We start from the raw sequence: 20525 nt of genomic DNA, 5'->3' as shown, positions 1-20525 counted from the left end.
TTTTGGGATCGCCGTATAACTTTATCGGATTATAGCGATCATGGAAGGGAGGGCATTCGTGGCCGCATTTCCATCTTGCGCCACAAAATAAAAGTCTGGAAGCTAGGAGTTTTGTCTCTGTTCTGTCTGTTTCTTTTCACTATTGTTTCATAAACCGACTTGTTCATCGCACGCGAATTTTAATAACTTTATGTATATAGACGAGCGGATAGAGCAGCGGATCCTTCCCCCCCCCCCCCCCATCTCCCGACTGATAACGATACCGTATGTTGGCTCGCGTCGCCGTTCTCTTTGCTCTGCTCTGCTGTTGGCTACTGTGGGCCGCGAACTTAAATTATTACTTCATAGCTTCCCCTTATAATATATCTTAGAAACTGATAATCGAAATAAAAAAATATAAAACAAGTTACTTTCCTAGTACCAAGTTAAACATATATAGACCAAAAACTTCATAATTGCTCCCTTTCTAAGTACTTATATAACTACCAATTATAACTACTTACATATGCCCTTTCTGTTCGACGGTGCAACAGGGACCTTGGATCTTGGATCAAACAAATAAAAACACTTTAAAATGAAATAAGTACAATCTACAGACGAATATAATTTTATGTCAAAAACTGACAGCAACTGAAAGCAGCAGCATTAAACAGCTAACGAGTGGTTATATGGAATTTAACAGTAGTTACAACCGATTCGCAGGCATACCTTATATGCAACGTAAGAATCGTTTGAGCCGTAATACACGTGTACATGAGCTGCAGCATTTCGACATACATAGCCTTTCCCCTGGGCCGTGCCGAGCTCTGATTTAGCTGTATTGCAGAAAGTATCGGAGTTTAAGCCATTAATCAAACTAGATTCAATTCGCCTTTATTATTGAATTTTAACAACAGCCCACTTCTTGTTCCTGCGAAAGATGGCATACAAATATGTGTACTTATGAACTTTTATTAGTAGGCAGATCATGATCCAACAACAAAAGAAAGAAAAAGGAAATAAATTTGTTTTTATGAATATATTTATGGATATAAATCAATATTGAATTTTTCATTTTAGGGAAATTAATAATTGCGTATAATGTTAAGTTGCAGAAAACAAAAAAATGTACATGGTTGATCTTCAAATATAAGTAAACTACATGTATGGATGTGTACAAATATAAATTTCTTGGCATACGCCTGCAGTTGAGGATCTTTAAATGTTTTTTCTCAATTGGTATTTAGCTCAAACTCTAAGAGCTTTGGTTTGAATGAAAAAAATTTATAAGTAAATGTTTTATTTATAATCATAGTAGTCGTGCACTTTCTACTGCTTGAATCCAATAATAGTTTTTAAGACGATGAGACGACATTAGATTCGGTGTCTGCTTTGACGCTGAGGCATTCCTTCTGTTCTACGATTGATGTTGGGCCACTTACTTTGTCCGCGGGAGAGTCTACCAATTCTGGTTCACTTTCAGTCTTTAAACGCTTTGATTTATTGGTTGTTTTATCCAGATCAGCTTCTGGTGCGTTATCTGGCGAAGCACTCCGTTTGAGCATGTTATCATTTTTTACATCTGCAGATTGTTCATTTTCCTTTCTGGTAAATGACACATCTTCCGTTTCGGCTGGATTAATATAAGTCGGAAGTTGTTGAAGTTTAGGCTGAAACTTGACAATTACGGCGGTCATGTTATCACAGCCAGTTCCATCTCCCATAGTATTTGGCGCCAAACAGTTCTCAAAAAGCTAAGTTTAAAGATTGTATTATTGATAATGCAACTACAGTATAAATATTGAATCATGTTACCTCTTCGCAGATGTTAGATAATTTCTTATTTTCATCTTTTAGTCGCAGTCGGACAAAATCAACGACTTCTTCACTAGACATATAGTTCCATATACCATCGCATGCCAGCACCATAAACTCATCGGTAGGCGTAATTATTAATTTCTTTACGTCTGGTAGGGCGGATATCATTTGTGCCTCAGCTGGAAGTTCCAAATTTGTTTTGTAGGCATGATCGCCAAGGGCTCGAGATAAATTAAGACCACCATTGACACGACCATCAAGGGTAACACGTCCACCTGCTTTAACAATCCGCATGGCCTCCTCATCGTCTTCAGGCTTGTGGTCGAGACTCATTTCAATAGTTTTACCATTTCGTGATATAACACACCTTGAGTCGCCTGCGTTCGCCACATACAGATCACGGCCATGCAATAAACAGACAACAGCAGTACATCCACTGTCTTTTCCAGGCTCTTCAATCATATTCGCACAAAACTGATCATTGGCTAGCTGATCCTCATCTGCTTCCTCTTCATCGCTTATCTCGTCGTCCTGGGGATTTTTAAATTAGGTTCACGTAAAATAAAATGTTTGAGAACTTACGTCATCTTCATCATCGTCCTCGTTTTCAGCCTCATCGTCCATTTCTTCATCAGAGCTATCCGCAGTTGCTACTTCCGGTTCCTCGATTATAGCACTTTCATCGTAGTCTGCGTCATCGTCAGTCGATTCATCGTCTTGTGTAGCATTGAGTTTCTTTGAATTTTTCTCAGATTCCTTGCTGGTTGATGAAATTACGGAGATGTCAGGTTTGGATCCTGTTGAACTGACTAAACTACCATTGTCATTCGCGTCACCGATGTCCGTAGACCCAGAAACTACAGATTCTATGGGTACAGTGTCGACTACTTTTAAAACCTTAGATGAACTAACACTTCCATTCTGATCAGTTGAAAACTTTAAAGTTGAGCCGCTCCCATTCGTTTTATCAGTGTCAGTTTCACTGTTTATTAAATCTGTAATGCTCTGGTTGGCGATGGAATTGCTACTGCTTGTCACTGCTGATTCATCTTCAGGTTTCGCTGCCTTGGAATGGCTGGGGCTTGGACCGGGGACCTCTGATAGAGAAGCAGCTGCTGCTGCAGCTGAGGTGGACGAGCCTTCTGGCTTAGCTGTAGGATCCATTACAGCCTTATTCGCAGCTTCGGCAGCCACTGCTGCAGCGCGGCGACCACGCAAACAAGGCGCTGGCAATTTTGAATTTTCCTCCACTTCGGTTTTTAGTCTGACCAATTCGTGTGTTTGTGGAAGTCCTTTGTATTTTTCTAGTACTTCGTTTAAGGGTAAGTTGCTCTCCTCATGTAACTCAGCTAAATCTTCGTCCTCATCTTCCTCGTACACTTCGGCATCTTCACCATCGACAAAATTGTGTTCGCCGGCAAGTATTTTTAGTATGGTTACAACTGGTGGATCAAGCAATGTTTTGTCGAATCCCAAAAATGCATCTTTCAGAGCCTGTACGAACTGACCTTTTTTGTAAGAATCTAGGTTTTTAAGGAACTCAGGCAATTTGTCTGCACAGTACTGGGCCACCTCGGCTCCACCATGACCATCATAAACAGCAAAAAATGAAGTATTTATATCAAAATTTAAAATAGAATTGTGCGCATCCTGTAATATCATTAATTATTAGTGTCTTGGAACTTGTTTGTCTCACACCCTTACCTCTTGACTGTTGCGCCAGCCCTGCATCGAGCTAGAACCTACTGCCAGCAAGTCGTTCACTTCATTCGTGGACGACTTTTCCGTCTTCGGATGCGACAAGTAAGCACCCATTTTGTATAATCAATTATTTCGATGCTTACAAAGCTAAGAATACAAAATGACTTCTTTAAGCAGCTAAGAAGGCCGATTTCTCCTTTGCTGTTTCTGATTTCTAAAACGCTGTGCGGAAAATCGATGCCTAGCCAACGCACGCGTGCTTCGTCTAACAATTATTTTAGCGCCGCCGGTTGAGAGAAAGCCACTAACTACAATTTGCGGTTTTTTTTTAATTTAAGTTGAGAAACTCACTTATTTTTAAATCTCATTTGGTTGTATTTTATAGGAAAGAAATTGTTTTTTTTTTTTATACGATTCTTACAAAATGATGCTATCTATGTTTGTATGTATGCAGTCTGACCGCGGTTATCGATAGAATATACCGACAGACCCTCGGAAATATATCAAAATATACCCTTGCATTTTCAAAATATACCGTCGTCTAAAATGATATTCCTCGATTTGGATGTTATATTTGATATTATTAGCTTGCAAAGACTTTTAGCACTGAAACAATTATTTAATCCGATTGAAGAATCAATACAATACAATCAATACTCCTTTGTATTGGATTGTATACCTAATGACCTTATATTTTATTTGCATTTTTCATTCAAATCACCCCATCAGTAAGCAAATGAGCTTTCTCGATGCGACATTTGTGTCAAAAACTTAGGTGTCAACAACAGCTGAAAACGTCACTAAAAATTCCAGATTCGCAAGGTAAATCACATCAGCGTTTTGATAAAAATAATGTGATTGGTTGATATCCACCCCGGAATCATTTTTGAGTTCCGATCTAAGGATTTCTCTCCTTTCTTATATTATAAAACATTTGTTTCCCTTATTATCACACTAGTTTGATTTGAAGGAGCTCCTCTATCTCTCTTATCTGTCTCTGCAAGTTGCAAAACCACCGATAGCTTTACATCTGCGGGTAATAAAAAAGCTTAGCAAGGCTTTAATTCAAAATATAGCTGGTCAGGGAAATTCTCTCCAGCCAGACGCTCCACCGTATTCATCAAGAACATCATATCTGCGTTTTAACTATGAGCACAGAAATACGCGCTTTTATTTGAAATCATTTGTATACTCTCTTCTTAGTCATTATATTATAAAACCTTAATTTCCTTTATAATCCCACTATTTTTTTCGTCATCACTTAAAATTTATTTTAGATTTAGGAAAAGCAATTATTTTTCAGGTTCACAATTTTAACAGACGTTTTTTCTCTTAGATTTTCTCGAATATATATTATATACTATTATAATAATAATTATAATACTATTATAATTTTAATACATTGAATACATTTGTGTTCGTAAATCTATTTCTAATGTTGCTTTTTGTTTAAGTCACTTTAGAGAACATTCTCTCACACGAAAGCGTTTGAAGCGGACAATATAAGCCCATTGCACGTGACGGTGGTAGGGCTCTTCTGCAGGAGCTATTACATTCATTCGGCTCTTCTTACTTTCGCGGCAAAAGTTTTTTCCTCCAAGGACAAATCAATCTATAATAGAAAGACGATTATATTAACATAGCTAACAAGAAGCTAATGGAAAAGTAAAAATAAAAAATTTATTTAAAATTTAATTTAAAATAAAAATTAAAATATCTTAGATCGTCTTAAAAGGTTGAATTTAGTTTTTTATTTTTTCTTATTGCTTTTGTGGGGCAGCGTGTTGTCAAATTGTTGCAATTCTACTCATAATGTCGATACTGCGTCTATAAATAGGCAACGATCGAATTTTTGATCCTGCATAGAAATATTTTGGTGTCTTTTAGAGGCTCCCACTTCTGTCTATATTTTTCTTTGAAATCTGTTTGAACTCGTCTCGAAAATGTGTGGAAAGTGTTACCTTCTCACATATACCGTAATATACCGAACAATTGTCAAAGTATACCTATATATACCGATATACCTTCCACCCAATTTCAACAAACAAACACGCACTGAACTCTAATGGTCCCGACGTAACCATGAAGCAACTATATCAGGATGTCTCGTCTGCGGCAGAGTTACTCGTCGCTTCTGCTTATTTTCAGTGATCGTTTGCTTGTCGACGCAACAATTATTATGTTTTTTCACATTGCCTTCAAAAGGTTAATCAGCACACTCCATTGTAATTGCCCTCACACTTGCAGCGAGAGCCCTTTGACGCGCACTTTTCACTCGCACGATCAGCTATTTTTGCCGAGACCTCCTTATATAGTTTCTTCATGGACGTAACCACCTTATATAGTTGCATCATAGAACACCGATAGAAAAACCCCGATAGTATCGTTACTATCGGAAAATTTGAAACCTCAATAAGGAGTAAAAATGTACAAAAACCATTCATAAGATGAACAAGAGTATAAAAAACTAACATATCAGTTTCAAAAAGTTAATCAACTCTATAATTATATTCAATTTCATTTGTAATGTTCTCCATGCCGAAACAGTATCTGCCACTTCGCTGAAAATCCGGCTTAAGCGCTTAAACATAGTACTCGTATCGAAAAAAAGGGGCCTCTAGAAAAATCAGGGATGATATTCGTATGAAACCGTTATAAAATGTAGGCGCGCTCGACCTACTTTCTAGCGGCTGTGCGCCTGGCAGTACTCAGAACGAAATAAAACTGGCTGATTAAATCAAGAGAACTGTCTTACAACTTCGCCACTGGCGCAAATATTCCTTGGCATGGCCTTCTCCACCAATCAATTAACCTTTTATTCAATTTTCACACAGCCAAACGGCTTCCTGAGAAGTGTAACCGTACGGAATGCGGGGTTCACCTCCGGTCACACTTTGCTGCTAGCAAAATATATTGCACTGTTTGATAGCCAAAGTGTTTTTCGTTCTGAGTACTAGGCTTAAACAAACCCAAAACAGTGTACCCAGATAGCATGTCCACCTTGGGCATACTAATACAGTGCGAAATATACGGTACTTTGTATCAAAAGAATATCTCGCGTGTTAGAGTACAAGGATCCAAATTCAAAAATGTCTTTAAAAAAATGTTGACTTTAGCAAAAATTGAAAAAAAATTAAATATTGTGTCCTATATTTTTGTATGTACCGATGCATTGTTTGGGATTATCACAGATTATACCTTAAACGACCCCATATATACGAAACAAACGAGAAGGGACGTGTGAGACGCTTCTTACGCGTCACAACTTTTATACCCGGCACTCAGTACTACATCTGCACCTTAGCGGTGTTTTGTCAAATTTTACATATTTTCTTCATCTGTCATCTACATCTACAACACTTCTCAAGCCAATACGCTCCATTAGCTCGCCCCCCTTTCCTAGAGCCACACACTGCAGAGTCCCGGCAGAAGCAGAGGTAGAGGAACGAAAGAGGCAGAGACCGCACACTGCAGAAGCAGAGTGTGAATGAGAGAATGTGAAGAAAACAAACAAATATAAGCTGCGGGACGGGGTGGGTTATAATAATGATCCAATTAGGTGTTCTGATAAATATAGTCATTCCTTGCGGAATGGCGTTTTTAGTTTTTTTTTTATCTTCAAAATTGTATGTTTGGAAGGTTTTCGCCCTGGGGGCGGAGGGGGCGGTTCTCATTTTTTAAATACACTTGTAACAGTGTGAGCATACAAAAGTCTGGATGAAAATTGGGTGGCTCTAGCTTTTATGGTCTCTGAGATCCAGGCGCTCAACAAGACGGACAGACGGACGGACAGAAACACATGGCTCAATCGACTCGGCTATTGATGCAAATCAAGAATATATATACTTTATGGGGTCGGAAACGTTTCCTTCTGTGTTTAACATACATCAAATTATGTGCACAATTACAATATACCCTATTTACTCTTCGAGTACCGGGTATAAAAACGCCATTCCGTAGGGAATGACCATATCTATCAGATTACCAAATTGGGATCCGATCGGATCATTATTATAGCCACAAGTGTTCGGCCACTGCCTCTGCCTAATGAAGGGGGGCGAGCTAAAGGAGAGTGTTGGGACGTCACACGTCCCTTCTCGTTTTTCTTCTATTTTTGTTAAAGCAAATAACACTCAAACCTATTTTTTACAGAATTTGTACAATTTTGTATTGTTGGAATCTGCCGAGCTTTTTCGGCAACTCTGACTCCACATTTACGACAAGTATTATCCATATTTAGTTTTTAATATATTTGTTTGTTATTTTACGAATTTATACAATTTATAGGGGGAGTGGCCGTGAACTACGATTTGGTGCGTTAAACTTCACAAAAATGTAGGGCTCAATTAAAATAACGGGTTAGCGTTGGACATAGAAAATTATGGGAATGCTCGGAGATGCGCGGCGATCGACAATATTTTAGACTGGAAAAAGAAAAGGGCAAAGCACTGCAATATAAGCAGTACGAAGGGTGCATACATATGCGTGCGCTTCTATGCACTGTGAGAGGGAGCGATGAGCGCGACAATGGCATATTAATATAAGAGAGTATAAAAAGAGTGTAAATATAAACAAGGCGATCTGATCTTAATAATTATGTATTTTCTGCTGCTCCGAACACACAGGATATTATTTTTGTTCGACTTTTGATGAGTTTTTAAAATCGAAATTTCGTTTAAAAAAAATACCGCATAATAATAAACATTTTTAAATTTCAAAGCTTAATATTTACCAGAGGGTAGCTAAAATCCACACAGTGTTTGCGAAAACAAAGTTTTTTACAATCAGATCTAAGATATTTAACCAATGTGAAAAAACAAACCGTATTATTCATCGGGTCGATATAGAGGTTATGAGTCCGACTGTCCGTCCCGAATCGAGTGTCCCACTCTCTTGTCCGATTAGATCTGGGAAGCCTCCTTAATTCACCAAAGAGTTATAAAGTCTAAAGAACCTAAAATGAAGACTATTTCAAAATCTCAAGAAGTTGGTTCTCCTTCTTCTCTTTCTAGTTACTTAATAGCTCGGTCAAATTTCACTATTCATAACATACATATTCATATTTCTTCATACAGTTTACCAAGGTCGAATGGCATTTTCTGCCTTTTGTTAAATGAAAGCTCCTTACTTAATGATCTTCGATTAGTTAAGTTAGTTAAGTTAGTTTTCAACGGGCTGACTGAGTTACCGGCTGTGTACACAGGTACTCATGTAAACTATGCACTCTATCCTTCCGTCGTCATGCTTTCCGCCCACCTGTAAGTAATCTTTTATAATTCCTCTGCATGAGAAAGGTAGTATCTAAGTTATCCGCTATTCCTAAAATGTTTGAGAAAATTGTAACTCCGCACTTGCAACATCTCTGCAAGTCCCTTATACCTCCTAATAATAATCTTTTAGAGTTTACCTTTACCATCAAAGGCTTCCAAGATCACTTGCAGGCGGATGTTATTTACACTGACTTCAGTAAGGCATTCGATTCTGTAAACCACTCTCTGCTTGCATAGAAGCTTGACCTTCTAGGGTTTAATGTTCCTCTCGCTTGCAAACAGATCTAAATAACTTTCAGTCATGGTGTTGTGCAAATGTGAAATGCAAGTAATGACATTTATCGTTCCAGCCCATTACTGGCTCCTTACAACCTCTGCGGTAGTTCTCTTAAGAGAATTTACTTTGGTTGACGATCTTGTTGAATGGTGACCTCAGTACAACATAAATCAGGACCGTAATGAATCAGTGCGGAAAAGCTTTTTGCCCTGCATGGCCTCAGCTGGGATGCAACTGTGAGACTGCCATCCTTAGTTAGTCGCAGCAAAATTCTTTGTTTAATTTTTATGCACAACTTGATTAAGGAGGATGAAGACATCCCTGACTTGCTCCAAGTCCAAGTCCTGCCTTCGTGTGGTCCGACGCGCAGTATCGGCCGCTTGCCCCACGTTTCTAATCTGCGCGTCTGTTCGTCTAACTATATGTTCTACTGTATTTTGTTGCTGTTCCCCTGCCCTATAGTCCAAGTCCTGTCTTCGTCTGGACCGACTCGCAGTGTCGGCCGCTTGCTCCTCGTTTCTAATCTGCGCGTCTGTTCGTCTAACTATATGTTCTACTGTATTTTGTTGCTGTTTCCTTGCCCTAAAGTCCAAGTCCTGCCTTCGTGTGGTCGGACGCGCAGTATCCCTGACTTGTTGAGCCGCATAAACTTTACGATTCCCATTAGACCCACTAGAAACTTTATTCCTTTGTTTCTTCCACTTTGTAGATAGAATTATGCCTTATGTATAGCGTCTTAATATCGGAAAATAAATCCTCCACTATTTCCTTTTCTCTTCTTAAGAGATTATACTAGCCTACCAAATTTTGGTTGTTAGGTTGTTTTGGTTGTGTTTAGGTCTAATTTTCCTCGAATATTACATTAACATCTATCTTCAATTCATGTTCGTGACCGGTTCGGTAAAACGCGCCCGGGAGTCATGTATCAGCGTCCCTCGATTTAAAAATTGTTAAAGAAAAATGAATTAAAAAATGTTTTCCCGAAATCTATCAGAACGAGAAGGGACGTGTGAGACGCTTATTACGCGTCACAACTTCTATCCCCGGCACTCAGTACACTCATCTGTACATTAGCGATTTTTTGTCAAATTTTAAATTTTTTCTTCATCTGTCATTTACATCTACAACACTTCTCACGCTAACACGCCCCTTTAGCTCGCCGCCCTTCCATAGAGCCACACACTGCAGAGTCATGGCAGAGGCAGAGGCGCGCCAGAGGCAGAGGCCGCACAATGCAGAAAAAGAGTGTGAATGAGAGAATGTGAAAAAAAACAAAAGCTGCGGGACAGGGTGGGTTTAGTTTTTATATTCTCTGAGATCCAGGCGCTCAACGAGACGGACGGAAAAACAGACAGACTCAATCGACTCGGCTATTGCTGCTGATCTAGAATATATATACTTTAAGCAGTCGGAAACGTTTCCTTCTGTGCGTTTCATAAAACCGTTATTCGCACAAATACAATATACCCTATTTACTCTTCGAGTACCGGGTATCAAAACGAATAGCGATAATAAAAATGTAAAAAATGAGATGTAGGCAAAAAAAATGAATTTTTAATAAAGCAAGAAAAAAATGCTGTCGTCTACAGGAAGTATCATTGAAAGATCGAAGTCTATGTTTCACGATAACGCAAAAAATAGACTTCATCTCGACTTCTAGACTTCTAGAAGACAGTTTTTTTTTTTGCAGGAACACACCAGTCCAGATATATGTACATATACATATATATTTATATATATACATACATATACATTTCAATCTGAGCTTGGCTGTTGATTGTCTACTTATTTATTACGATAACGTTGTCCACAACAAACATTGTAATGGTTGCTCATGAAGGAATGGTCGAAACAGACGTTCGCTCAGCATTTTTCCGCCAAATCATTTTACCATATGTGCTATTACCGGCAAAGAATATTTCAAAGCGGAATTATTGTCAATTGCATTAGTACGCATGGGCTAAATGGAGTTTCGTTGTTGTTTTATATCTAATTGGTACTTGAGTGTGTCATATTAGATTTATGTGTTCCCAAATTTATTTCGTCCTAAACTGACAAAATTTTAGATTAGATACGAATACCATTTAATGAATTAAATCCAACACCTGCACCATTTTTTTTTTGCGTTACAATTGGACATACTGAGAATAAAGAATATTTTCAATTACATTTTTATATACACTTTATCCTGAGAAGATCTTTGATAAAGCTCTTAACATAATACTTTTTTGCACTTGCAAAAGCAACATGTTGCTGTCCATGTCTATCCTAAGTTGGCTGTAACCAACGAAAACAAAAGCAACCGCAATACATAAACTGATACAGCAAAAGTCACCTGCCGACACGAGGGGTGATGCGAAGCTCTTTCCATATATAGGGCTATCTCACACTTCTACTCTACAAACTAACCACCACCCGCATACACACACTCACTCACCAGCATGATGGGATACTGTTGCTTCGCCGCAGCGCGTTCTTCTAGATATAAAAGCAAAGGCAGCTAAAGGATGTGCGCTCATTCAGTTCGGTTGAGTTCTGTGCAAACGTTCGCGGTGATACGACCAAGCAAAGCCAAAGCTTCTTAGGGCACTGGCTATTGTGATAGCAGAGCCACTACTGTCAAATTTTTGTAAGTAGCAGTTAAAATTAATTATATATATTTTTAAATATGCATATATTCCTGTATTTCTTGATTTGTGTTATATGTATATGCTCTTTAATTAGACCGGTCTTATTAGAAAATCTCAGAAGGAACACCTTTGAAATACAAAATAATATATTCCGGTGAAAGTTTTGTATGTCCTCTGTATGTTCTATGTTTAACTACATAGTAAATTAATTTCAAACAAATTGTATAACGAATTATTGTTAAGTAAATTAGTCCCGCAGGACCTTACTAAAGTATAAGTTTGTGTTGCACAAACTGATAATGAAAATGTTCTAGAAAAACTTCTAAAAATGGTTTATAAAATCCACCACAGTTATGTTTGACGACTAGTTCAAGTTTATTTACTTAATTTCAAGTGCTAATTGCAACAACAAAATTAATGACGATATCTTACTGAATAAACAAGCTTATACAATCCCAAAACTTTAATGCAAGGATACGTGAAATTATGAATATCAGTATTGATAAAATTAGTCAACATAATTGTTCGTAAAGTTGCGAGGTAACATATGTACATGTGTATGTATCATTTTTCACAATGCATTACATGCATTACAAACTATGTAATATTTTTCGTCCAGAACCACATTTGGATTGGAGTAGATTTAATCTAGGTCAAATTGAAGCCAAGGCCGATATGCAAATAAATCCAGATATGGATTTTAAAACATAAATACCTTGAAATAGCAAAGCTATGAAATACAAACAGATTGCAAATATACATACGTACATGTACATAACAAAAATGCATAAATTAGTTTTAAATTTACCTTTTATATCTCATATCTCATCACCTTAGTTCGAAATCCGACCATATCATTCCAATTGCTCAAGTTTCTTAATTCTCGATGATCAATCTTTGGCAATTCCGTTGGTGAAGCGGATGCTAATAGTTCTGAGAATTATTAAAGGACTCTAGAGTTAAATTAATTGAATTAATAGTTTATGAATCAGGGGTTTCAGCTTAACAATTAACAACGTATTGAACCAGCACCATTCCAGCTAAATATGTCGGTTCATATGTTTGTATATAAACGAGCTTATGGAAAATTGTGCAGATGTAAGTAAATAAACAACCTATAAGTGAACCGAGGCAATTGGTAAATTTTGACTAAATAATAATGAATATGTATGTATGTATGTATGTAGCCAATTATGTTGGTTGCAAATTACTAGTAAAAAGCGTGGCGAGCGAAAAACTTTACGCAACAAAAGGCTCCAGGGTCGACGCAGGTTCTTTCAATCAATATTCATGAGTTGAGTGGCATCCGCTTCTTAGCGGTGAAATAAAGAGCATCCCATTGATTGTACGTTACTGCAGAGTGCCAACTTTTGTCCCGACACCGCAGGCCCTTATAACAGTTTTGTTTTACAGTTTTGTGAAAATTGATACAAACGACTTGAAAAATAATTTTTTTCACCATATATTGCTGTGGTATCTATTGGTCTGGTTCACTGAAATGTTTAATTTCCAAAATATTTTTAATCATATTGAGCGGTCTAATAGTTAAGGCATTTTGAGGCTTTGTTATTTAAACAACGCACGGATCTTAAGAAATTCTGATATATAAATCTTCACCAGCCCAATACTATACCGGGTCATTGCCGATAGATTAAATGTTTACCTTGCTCGCGGTGAATATTATTAAAAACATATTCCCGGTACTCGAAGAGTAAAAATTGTAACGCACGGAAGGAAGCTTTTCCGACCCCACAAAGTATATGTATTCTTGATCAGCATCAATAGCCGAGTCAATTTAGGACTGTCTGTCTGTCCGTCCGTCTTGTTAAACGAATGGATCTCAGATACTATAAAGCTAGAGCCACTTCATTTTGCATCCAGATTGCTGTATGCTCACACTGTTGCTAGTGACCAAGTAAAAAGTTTATTAAAAATTTGGAACTCAAAAAAGAGTTGTTTGCAGAACGAACGCTAAAAATATGTTCTCGTTATTTATGTGCATACTCATTTTAAATTACTCGTAAATTTTATACGTACATACACATGAACGTACATTTACAAAAAGCTATGAAACTCAGTCAGGTATGAAACAGCGAAAATCTTTTGTTTATCTGAAAACATTTTTATAGTTTTTCCATTAAAAAATAGGTTTGATAATGAAAACAATATAATTAAATCACAATATGCTGAATACAAAAACTTCGTATTTTTCCTTTTCTTTTTCGAACCAAAGGGTAAAAATTCATAAAAGTGTAAAACATAGATTGACTTTATTTTCAATCGATTGCCGCACTCCACTCCCATAACCAATACAAACATTACAGCATGGTTTCATTCATACTCTTACTTTCAGACGGAGATTTTATTAATGTACCTTTGTATTTACATATATACAAATGTATGTACATACATATATCTGTCGTTTAATATTTATTCAAGCTCAAATTCATACATGTGGATGTATAAATCTTCATGTTTACATACATATGTATATATATATGTAACCTATCCAAACAAAAATGGAATTTGTGGCAACTGTTTATATTGTTGGGAACCTCTGTGTGAACCTTTTTTTTCGCAGTATCAAATTCCTTTGAGATTATTTACTTATTTTACAGCAACTATAAGTACAAGATCTACGTTAGCAGCCTTCTTAACTTTACAATAGACTCATCATCAGGTTCAGCTAGCTCTGTAAGTATGCACGGCATAAACAACAAACTTACAGATAGGTTTCCTGCTCCATACCATAGGGATATAACTTATATGAATTTTTAATATATGTATTAGTATGTACATATGTGTATATTTTTAACAACACCATTTTTAATAGAACGATACATTTTTTGGACTTATTACGAGCCATGTGCATCTAAAAATAGTTTTCCAATTAGTTTTTAATACTAAAATTATTTTAATGATTCTTAGTTTGAATGTGTACTTGAACTGCCCCTTAAGTTCTGCTATGCATGGAAAGATATTTTTAATGACGCTACACACTTAGCAAATGCTGGGTGATAAATATGTACATATGTATGTATGTACATCCGCTTATCCGTGGCGAAAATGCTTGAAATCTGTGAAAAAGTTTTAAATTTAAGTACTGCACAGGAAGGCTCATTTTAGCATTAATTAAATAGGGTTTAGGTAATTACTCAATCTGAGACACAGGGTCATAATTTTCATAAGCTATGCTGGCGTTGAGCTAAATTTGGTTTAAATTTTATTAAAGTTTTACAGATGTTTTGAGAAGTTTATTTGCCGAATACCGTTCAAATTCCCTTATTAAGGGAAAGGGGCATCTGCCGATGAAAGGTCGGCTTTTCAGGCCCTATAAAGTTTTTCGAAAATAAATGGCAGGTACCATTGCCATTGAGGCTTCGCTGACGCACAAACTGAGAAAATAAAGATTTCGTACGTGTGTACGGCCGTTTGCCCTTTTTAAGACATCTTATACCTTATTTAGGTTGTTAAACGATGGTGTTTACAGTAAACCCGAATGTTGGCCTTACTCTGGACAAGCCATACTTCGGTACGGTCTGTGGTTGAGAATGGGGACTCAGAGGTAGATAACAGTATTTACGATGCATGACCGACCTCAACCCATAAATTTTGATTTAAGAACATTCACATTCGCTTTGTTACGCCCTGATGGAAAATATTTCGAACGATAACCATAATTGAACAAAATGTATGATTGATGCAATTACATTGCTGGTTTCCGAGTACGTGAGCACTCCACATACATAAGCTACAGGTGCGTTGCTTGAAAACCTCTCCGAAATTTATAAAGCCATTAAAATAGTGCAACCGTATAATTTCGGATTATTTCAAACGCTCAGCACTATGCATATGGATGTACATACATACATATTGAGATTTGAATTACTTTAATTATTATCGTGTATCCTGGAGTAGTGCTTATCACCTGAACCAAAGTATGGTTTATTCATATTAGAAAAAATGCAAATGTTTCACGCCATATCTTGGCACTTAATAGATAGATAGATAGATTTGCCACGAGTCGTTTTAAGCCTAAGCTTTACGCTACCACAAAGTCCTTGTGGTTGAATGATTCAACAATCTTATTGTTCTTTGCTCTGTTTTCTGAGTAAAGGCTCACCCTTCAATTACCAAAAATCGCTAATTGCAATTTAGGGCGAGTTAATGCTGCGTTTGTTACCTAGAGACGTCTATTAAAATTTATTTGTTTGTGTCAGTGATTGTTGACACTTAATGGAGTTCCCTCCCGCTTATAAAATACTGTACATATGTATCTACATATGTATCTGGAACGCCAATGACCAATTACAATAACATTTTGTTTAGTTTTGGAACCTGAAGAGATTATTTCACCGATTCTTTCGTTGTGGATCTTGATAAATTAATTGTAATTATACATATAATATGTTTTTACATGTGTGTACAGACTACGTACGTACATGTGTATGTTTGAGCCATTTGGGAACGGTTAATTCTAATCAAATTTCTAATAATGTTATATTACATACTTCGCTAGGTAAATACTATGTAAATACATAAGTAAGTATGTACATTTAAAAAAAAAAGTGTGTTAAAGTCTGATATAGAAAGATGTCAGTCTTGGCGCTTGCCAATGTTGTTGGATTTAAGGAGCTTTCATTTAAAACTATTTAAAAACTTATTTAAAGTTGCAAAAATCAGAGCTAACCATTAGTTCGGAACGAACTGACATAAAAATGTTGGCATTCAGTGCACTACATATCGAAATTACAGAGTACAACAAAGTGAAACAACACCTTCATAAGGCAAATGAGTGTTCGTAGAGAGCACACTCGACGAACATCAGCTGTGGTCCGGTTACAAATGACACCATCAAACATCAGTAGACCGCAGACTCCCTCAAAAGAAGGGTTAATATGAGTAGAAAGCATGCCCCAATGACCACACATTTAATGAAGCAGGTGTTGCAGACTACAGAAAATAGTACGATACAATAGTAGATGGGTACATACATAGCTCTTTCGAAGACCACCTCTGTAATAATGCCAACTCCAAGGGTCAGCAAGACCTCACGCCTCTGGGAGACCAAGGGCGTTTCACCGAAACATGTTGACGTGCGACATATGACTGCTGACACAGTGGGGGTGGTGTGGGGACTAATATATGTACGTGTTCACAGCAAAAGTTTAAGCATACCCTCAGTGGGTCAGTGTTTTGATCTTTAGAGGTGACAATTATGCAAATTTATTTTGCATAATTTGACCACACATTTAAGTAAATAATTCGGTGCATTACATCAATTAGCATTACAATATTTTTCATTTACAAGAAATTATAAATTTTAAAACTGAGGAATTATTGTATATGACCTACGTATGTACATATACACCAACAACCCCAACCATATATGGACCTACATACATATGATGTATTTATATGGGGCACAAGAAAATGGTTTATTATTGACATATGTAAGTATATATTATTTATACTCGTTCCGCCGAAGCCTGGAGGCCTGAAGGATATATAAACTATTATATAATTAAAAAAAATGTCAGCAGTTTCTCATCTAACGATTTCTTCTTAGTCTTTAGTACCAATTATTGACAGATTTCCCTGCGGTACTTCCAGAAAGCCAATGCCCAAATCCGATTGATTCTATATTTGAGGGCGCAAAATGATTGTTTCCTGATCCAGTAACAGAGAGCGGGTTAACAGCTCCCGGATTCGCGTTTCTTGTGAAGTGACCAAGGTTGGCCGCCTCATGTTCGGTTTTCTGGATTTCTGCAGCAGCTGCATGAGCAGCAGCGTGTGCCACAGCTGCCTTTGAAGCAGCAAGACGCTGCTGTATCGCCTCAGAACGTTGAATCGCAGACGCCGCCTGGGATTTTTGCTTCAGTATTACAGCCTGGGTTTGTCTTTCCGTGGCGATGCGTTGCTGATTCAGCACGTTCTCCTTAGCTGCTTGCAAATGTTGCTGCGCTATAAGAACGTTGGCTGAAGCCTGCTTAGCTACCGAAATAGCGTGTGCCACTTCATTGGGTGTCGGCCCGATTCCCAGCGAGGTGTGTCCCCCACTCCAAATGGGCCAACCAAGGCTCCATCCGCCTCCGTTCAAAGCTCGCGGACCGCTGGTTGCCGCCCATGGAATGCTAGCTTCGTCCAGACCGAGACTCCGCTTCTCCAACGGCTTGGAGTCAGCAGCACACCAAGCACCAGCAGTGAGAAAAATTAGAAGCATTTGAGGAATTGCTGACTGGCAGCATCTTGTTTTTGCGAAATGCATTTTTCAGAGGAAAACTGACTTATGCTGAGCTTTGTGCTGATAGCATTACTATTTATACTTAGATTCGCCTCAATTTCTCCCCAAGTATCAACAACTCACCCAAGGAAAACTTTCACTCTTTCAAATTATTTAGTAACATTTTGGCAAGTACTTTACTTGCTTTTGCCGGAAATGAAAGGGAGTGCTTAAGTAATCCTTATTATTTTGGACCAGTTTTAAAATTGGTCAATAAGTTAATCGCAATGAAGCTTTTCACTCTTGCGTAAGATGTTTGCAAAGTTAATTTGTCAATTCTGATTACTGGGTCTGCTGATGAGCTGCTGGCTTATGTCTGAAATAAAAGCTGCCTTTGTGAAGTATTGCTATTGTGAAAAAGTAATTACAACAGCCGCGCAATGTACTTGACCAAAAGTATCATTCTGTGAGTTGCTTTCCATGAAAGGACAAACTTAAAACTTAAAGCTTTAAAATCTTAAATGTTTGCCACCCATTCTACCCGCGAAAATAACACAAAATATGTTTTATGAACGTATCTATACAGACCTAGCAAGCTGTACTTTGTAAAAGTACATTGTATATAAAATATACAATAGTGGAGGTAAATTTAAAGGCGTACTTGTTTTTAACGTGATGTGTCTTATAGGCATAGCTCTTTGTCTTCTAACATCACATCAAATATTTTACTATCCAATTCCTCATTATATACGAGTCAATTTTTTGGTGGGAACGCCTAAACAGAGCTCAGCGATATGCATACTTCGTTTTGACATTTGTAATTAAACATTATACGGTTCTAAATATAACGAGTTGGAACGTTTGTGAGACGGCGGAAGCGGGCGTTTGCAAAATTTTGTGGCTCTGGATTTTATAGTCTCTGATATCTAGGCGCTCATCAAGACGGACGGACAGGCTTCCAGATGGACGGATGGAAAGACAGGCTATATCGAATCGGCTATTGATGCTGATCAAGAATATATATACTATATAGGGTCCGAAACGCTTTCTTCTGTGTGTTACATTTTTCTAACAGAAATACAATATACCCTATTTACTCTTCGAGTATCGCGTGTAATTAAGTCGTTGCAGCCACTGTAGTGGTAGAGGCTGTAAAATGTTGATTTAAAAAAATTACCTATCCAAATTTTTATTTAGATTTAAGCTGACTCGCAATTAACTTATTCTATTGCAGATACATTTTTAAGAGGCCATCAAAATGTGGATTTCGAATCAGCCCCCTACACATCCGCGACAATTTTATTTGGGCGTACTATTGATTACGATTTGCGCGGCGCTTTCTGAAAACGTTTGTGCATTGCCCACAGATCAATCGTATGTTGAAAACACGCATCGGCAGGACGGCGGAGGTCTGTAACCTTGACCCAATAGCTTAATATATTATATTTGCAATTGTTTTACTTTTTAGCAATGCAAACATTACAAAAAAGGCCCGCCTTCTTTGTAGGAAGTCGCTATGGGCGATCCAGTGGCAATGATGTCGATGGCGGGGGGGCGTCTAGCGTGGGCAGCTCTAAAACGCGACGTCTCATTATTGTACCACGAAATGATCGTTTTTTTCTGGGCTCTCGATATGGAAAACGAAACGGCGAGTTCTTGTCCCCCTACGAACAGAACAGCCTGGACTCGTTGCGCGATAAGGAGAAACAGACAACAAACACCGACAGCAGATTACGGACATCCCTTATGTCGTGCGTCTACACAGGCATAACCAATTACTATCGTTGTAAAGGGTGAGTTTATCTACAGAAATTTATTTACAGGGATTTAGCATTTCACTCAAAATGGGTATTTATCAAACACAGCAATGACCTTCACTACGACGTTGAAGAAAGTCTCGACACCACGAGCTTGGCAGGTGATGCAAACAACGCTATAAACTAAGAAAGGAATTACAAAAGAATAAAAACTGTTGACGATTGATTGACGAACATACAGAGCTTGTAGTGGCACATTCTTCTATGACATTTAATACGGTTCATGCTATCAAATGGCTGTTTTGCGATTTATTTAAATTGATAAGCACAAGGTATTGGAACTTTTCAATTTGGTTGGAAAAAGTTTTAATATTTAACAAATTAAAACTATTGTCATTAGATATATAAATACACAATAAACAAAAAACTATTATGGGCTATTATCTTTGAACATTAATTAGTATGTGCCGAATCAAAATTGTTTAATATTTTGAAAACCGAATTAACGCGCGCATATGCTCACTGTGTAAATATACATATACATATATATTATACGCTTTATTTATAAAAAAAGGTACAGTACATACAAGAAACATTTATAATAATACCTAATAAACGCAGTTGATAAAACAAAGTGTTTTTTTTTAAATGTAATTGATGTTATGGCATTTTGCTATTATGATGGCTTGTATGGGTTTATACATTACTCTGAGTACTACTTATGCACGTATGCAAATATTGCTGTAGGTATCGGAACAAAGGCTTTATTTAAAGCTCTGTCGTGGTAAACCTAAAGCAATTACATTTGTATGATGTAATTCCCTCCTGAATCAGTTCCCCTATGAACATGCTTCCTTGTGTATGTGGGTC

At 37.4% G+C, this 20525-nt stretch overlaps 3 protein-coding genes across 3 annotated transcripts; 1 reads left to right on the top strand and 2 right to left on the bottom strand.

The window, feature by feature from the left end:
• Positions 1 to 1175: 1175 nt before the first annotated feature.
• On the bottom strand, positions 1176 to 13087 carry LOC117578648 (probable protein phosphatase CG10417). Its single transcript, XM_034264264.1, has 5 exons — positions 13071 to 13087; positions 3502 to 3654; positions 2380 to 3447; positions 1795 to 2328; positions 1176 to 1733 (listed from the first exon to the last, which is right to left on the bottom strand). The coding sequence occupies exons 2-5, from the start codon at positions 3610 to 3612 to the stop codon at positions 1335 to 1337; spliced, it is 2112 nt and encodes a 703-aa protein (XP_034120155.1). The 5' UTR covers positions 3613 to 3654; positions 13071 to 13087; the 3' UTR covers positions 1176 to 1334.
• Positions 11557 to 19865, top strand: LOC117578651. The gene is made up of 4 exons (XM_034264268.1): positions 11557 to 11674; positions 19133 to 19307; positions 19367 to 19691; positions 19764 to 19865. Exons 2-4 carry the CDS (start codon positions 19157 to 19159, stop codon positions 19840 to 19842), a joined length of 555 nt encoding a protein of 184 aa, XP_034120159.1. The 5' UTR covers positions 11557 to 11674; positions 19133 to 19156; the 3' UTR covers positions 19843 to 19865.
• LOC117578650 lies at positions 16372 to 18665 on the bottom strand. Its single transcript, XM_034264266.1, has one exon. It carries the CDS (start codon positions 17941 to 17943, stop codon positions 17248 to 17250), a length of 696 nt encoding a protein of 231 aa, XP_034120157.1. The 5' UTR covers positions 17944 to 18665; the 3' UTR covers positions 16372 to 17247.
• Positions 19866 to 20525: the final 660 nt, after the last annotated feature.

This window comes from Drosophila guanche, unplaced genomic scaffold (assembly GCF_900245975.1).
Source record: "Drosophila guanche unplaced genomic scaffold, DGUA_6, whole genome shotgun sequence".
Classification (NCBI taxonomy): domain Eukaryota; kingdom Metazoa; phylum Arthropoda; class Insecta; order Diptera; family Drosophilidae; genus Drosophila; species Drosophila guanche.
The sequence above is the reverse complement of the archived record's forward strand: the minus strand, read 5'-3'. Positions and strand labels throughout refer to the sequence as shown.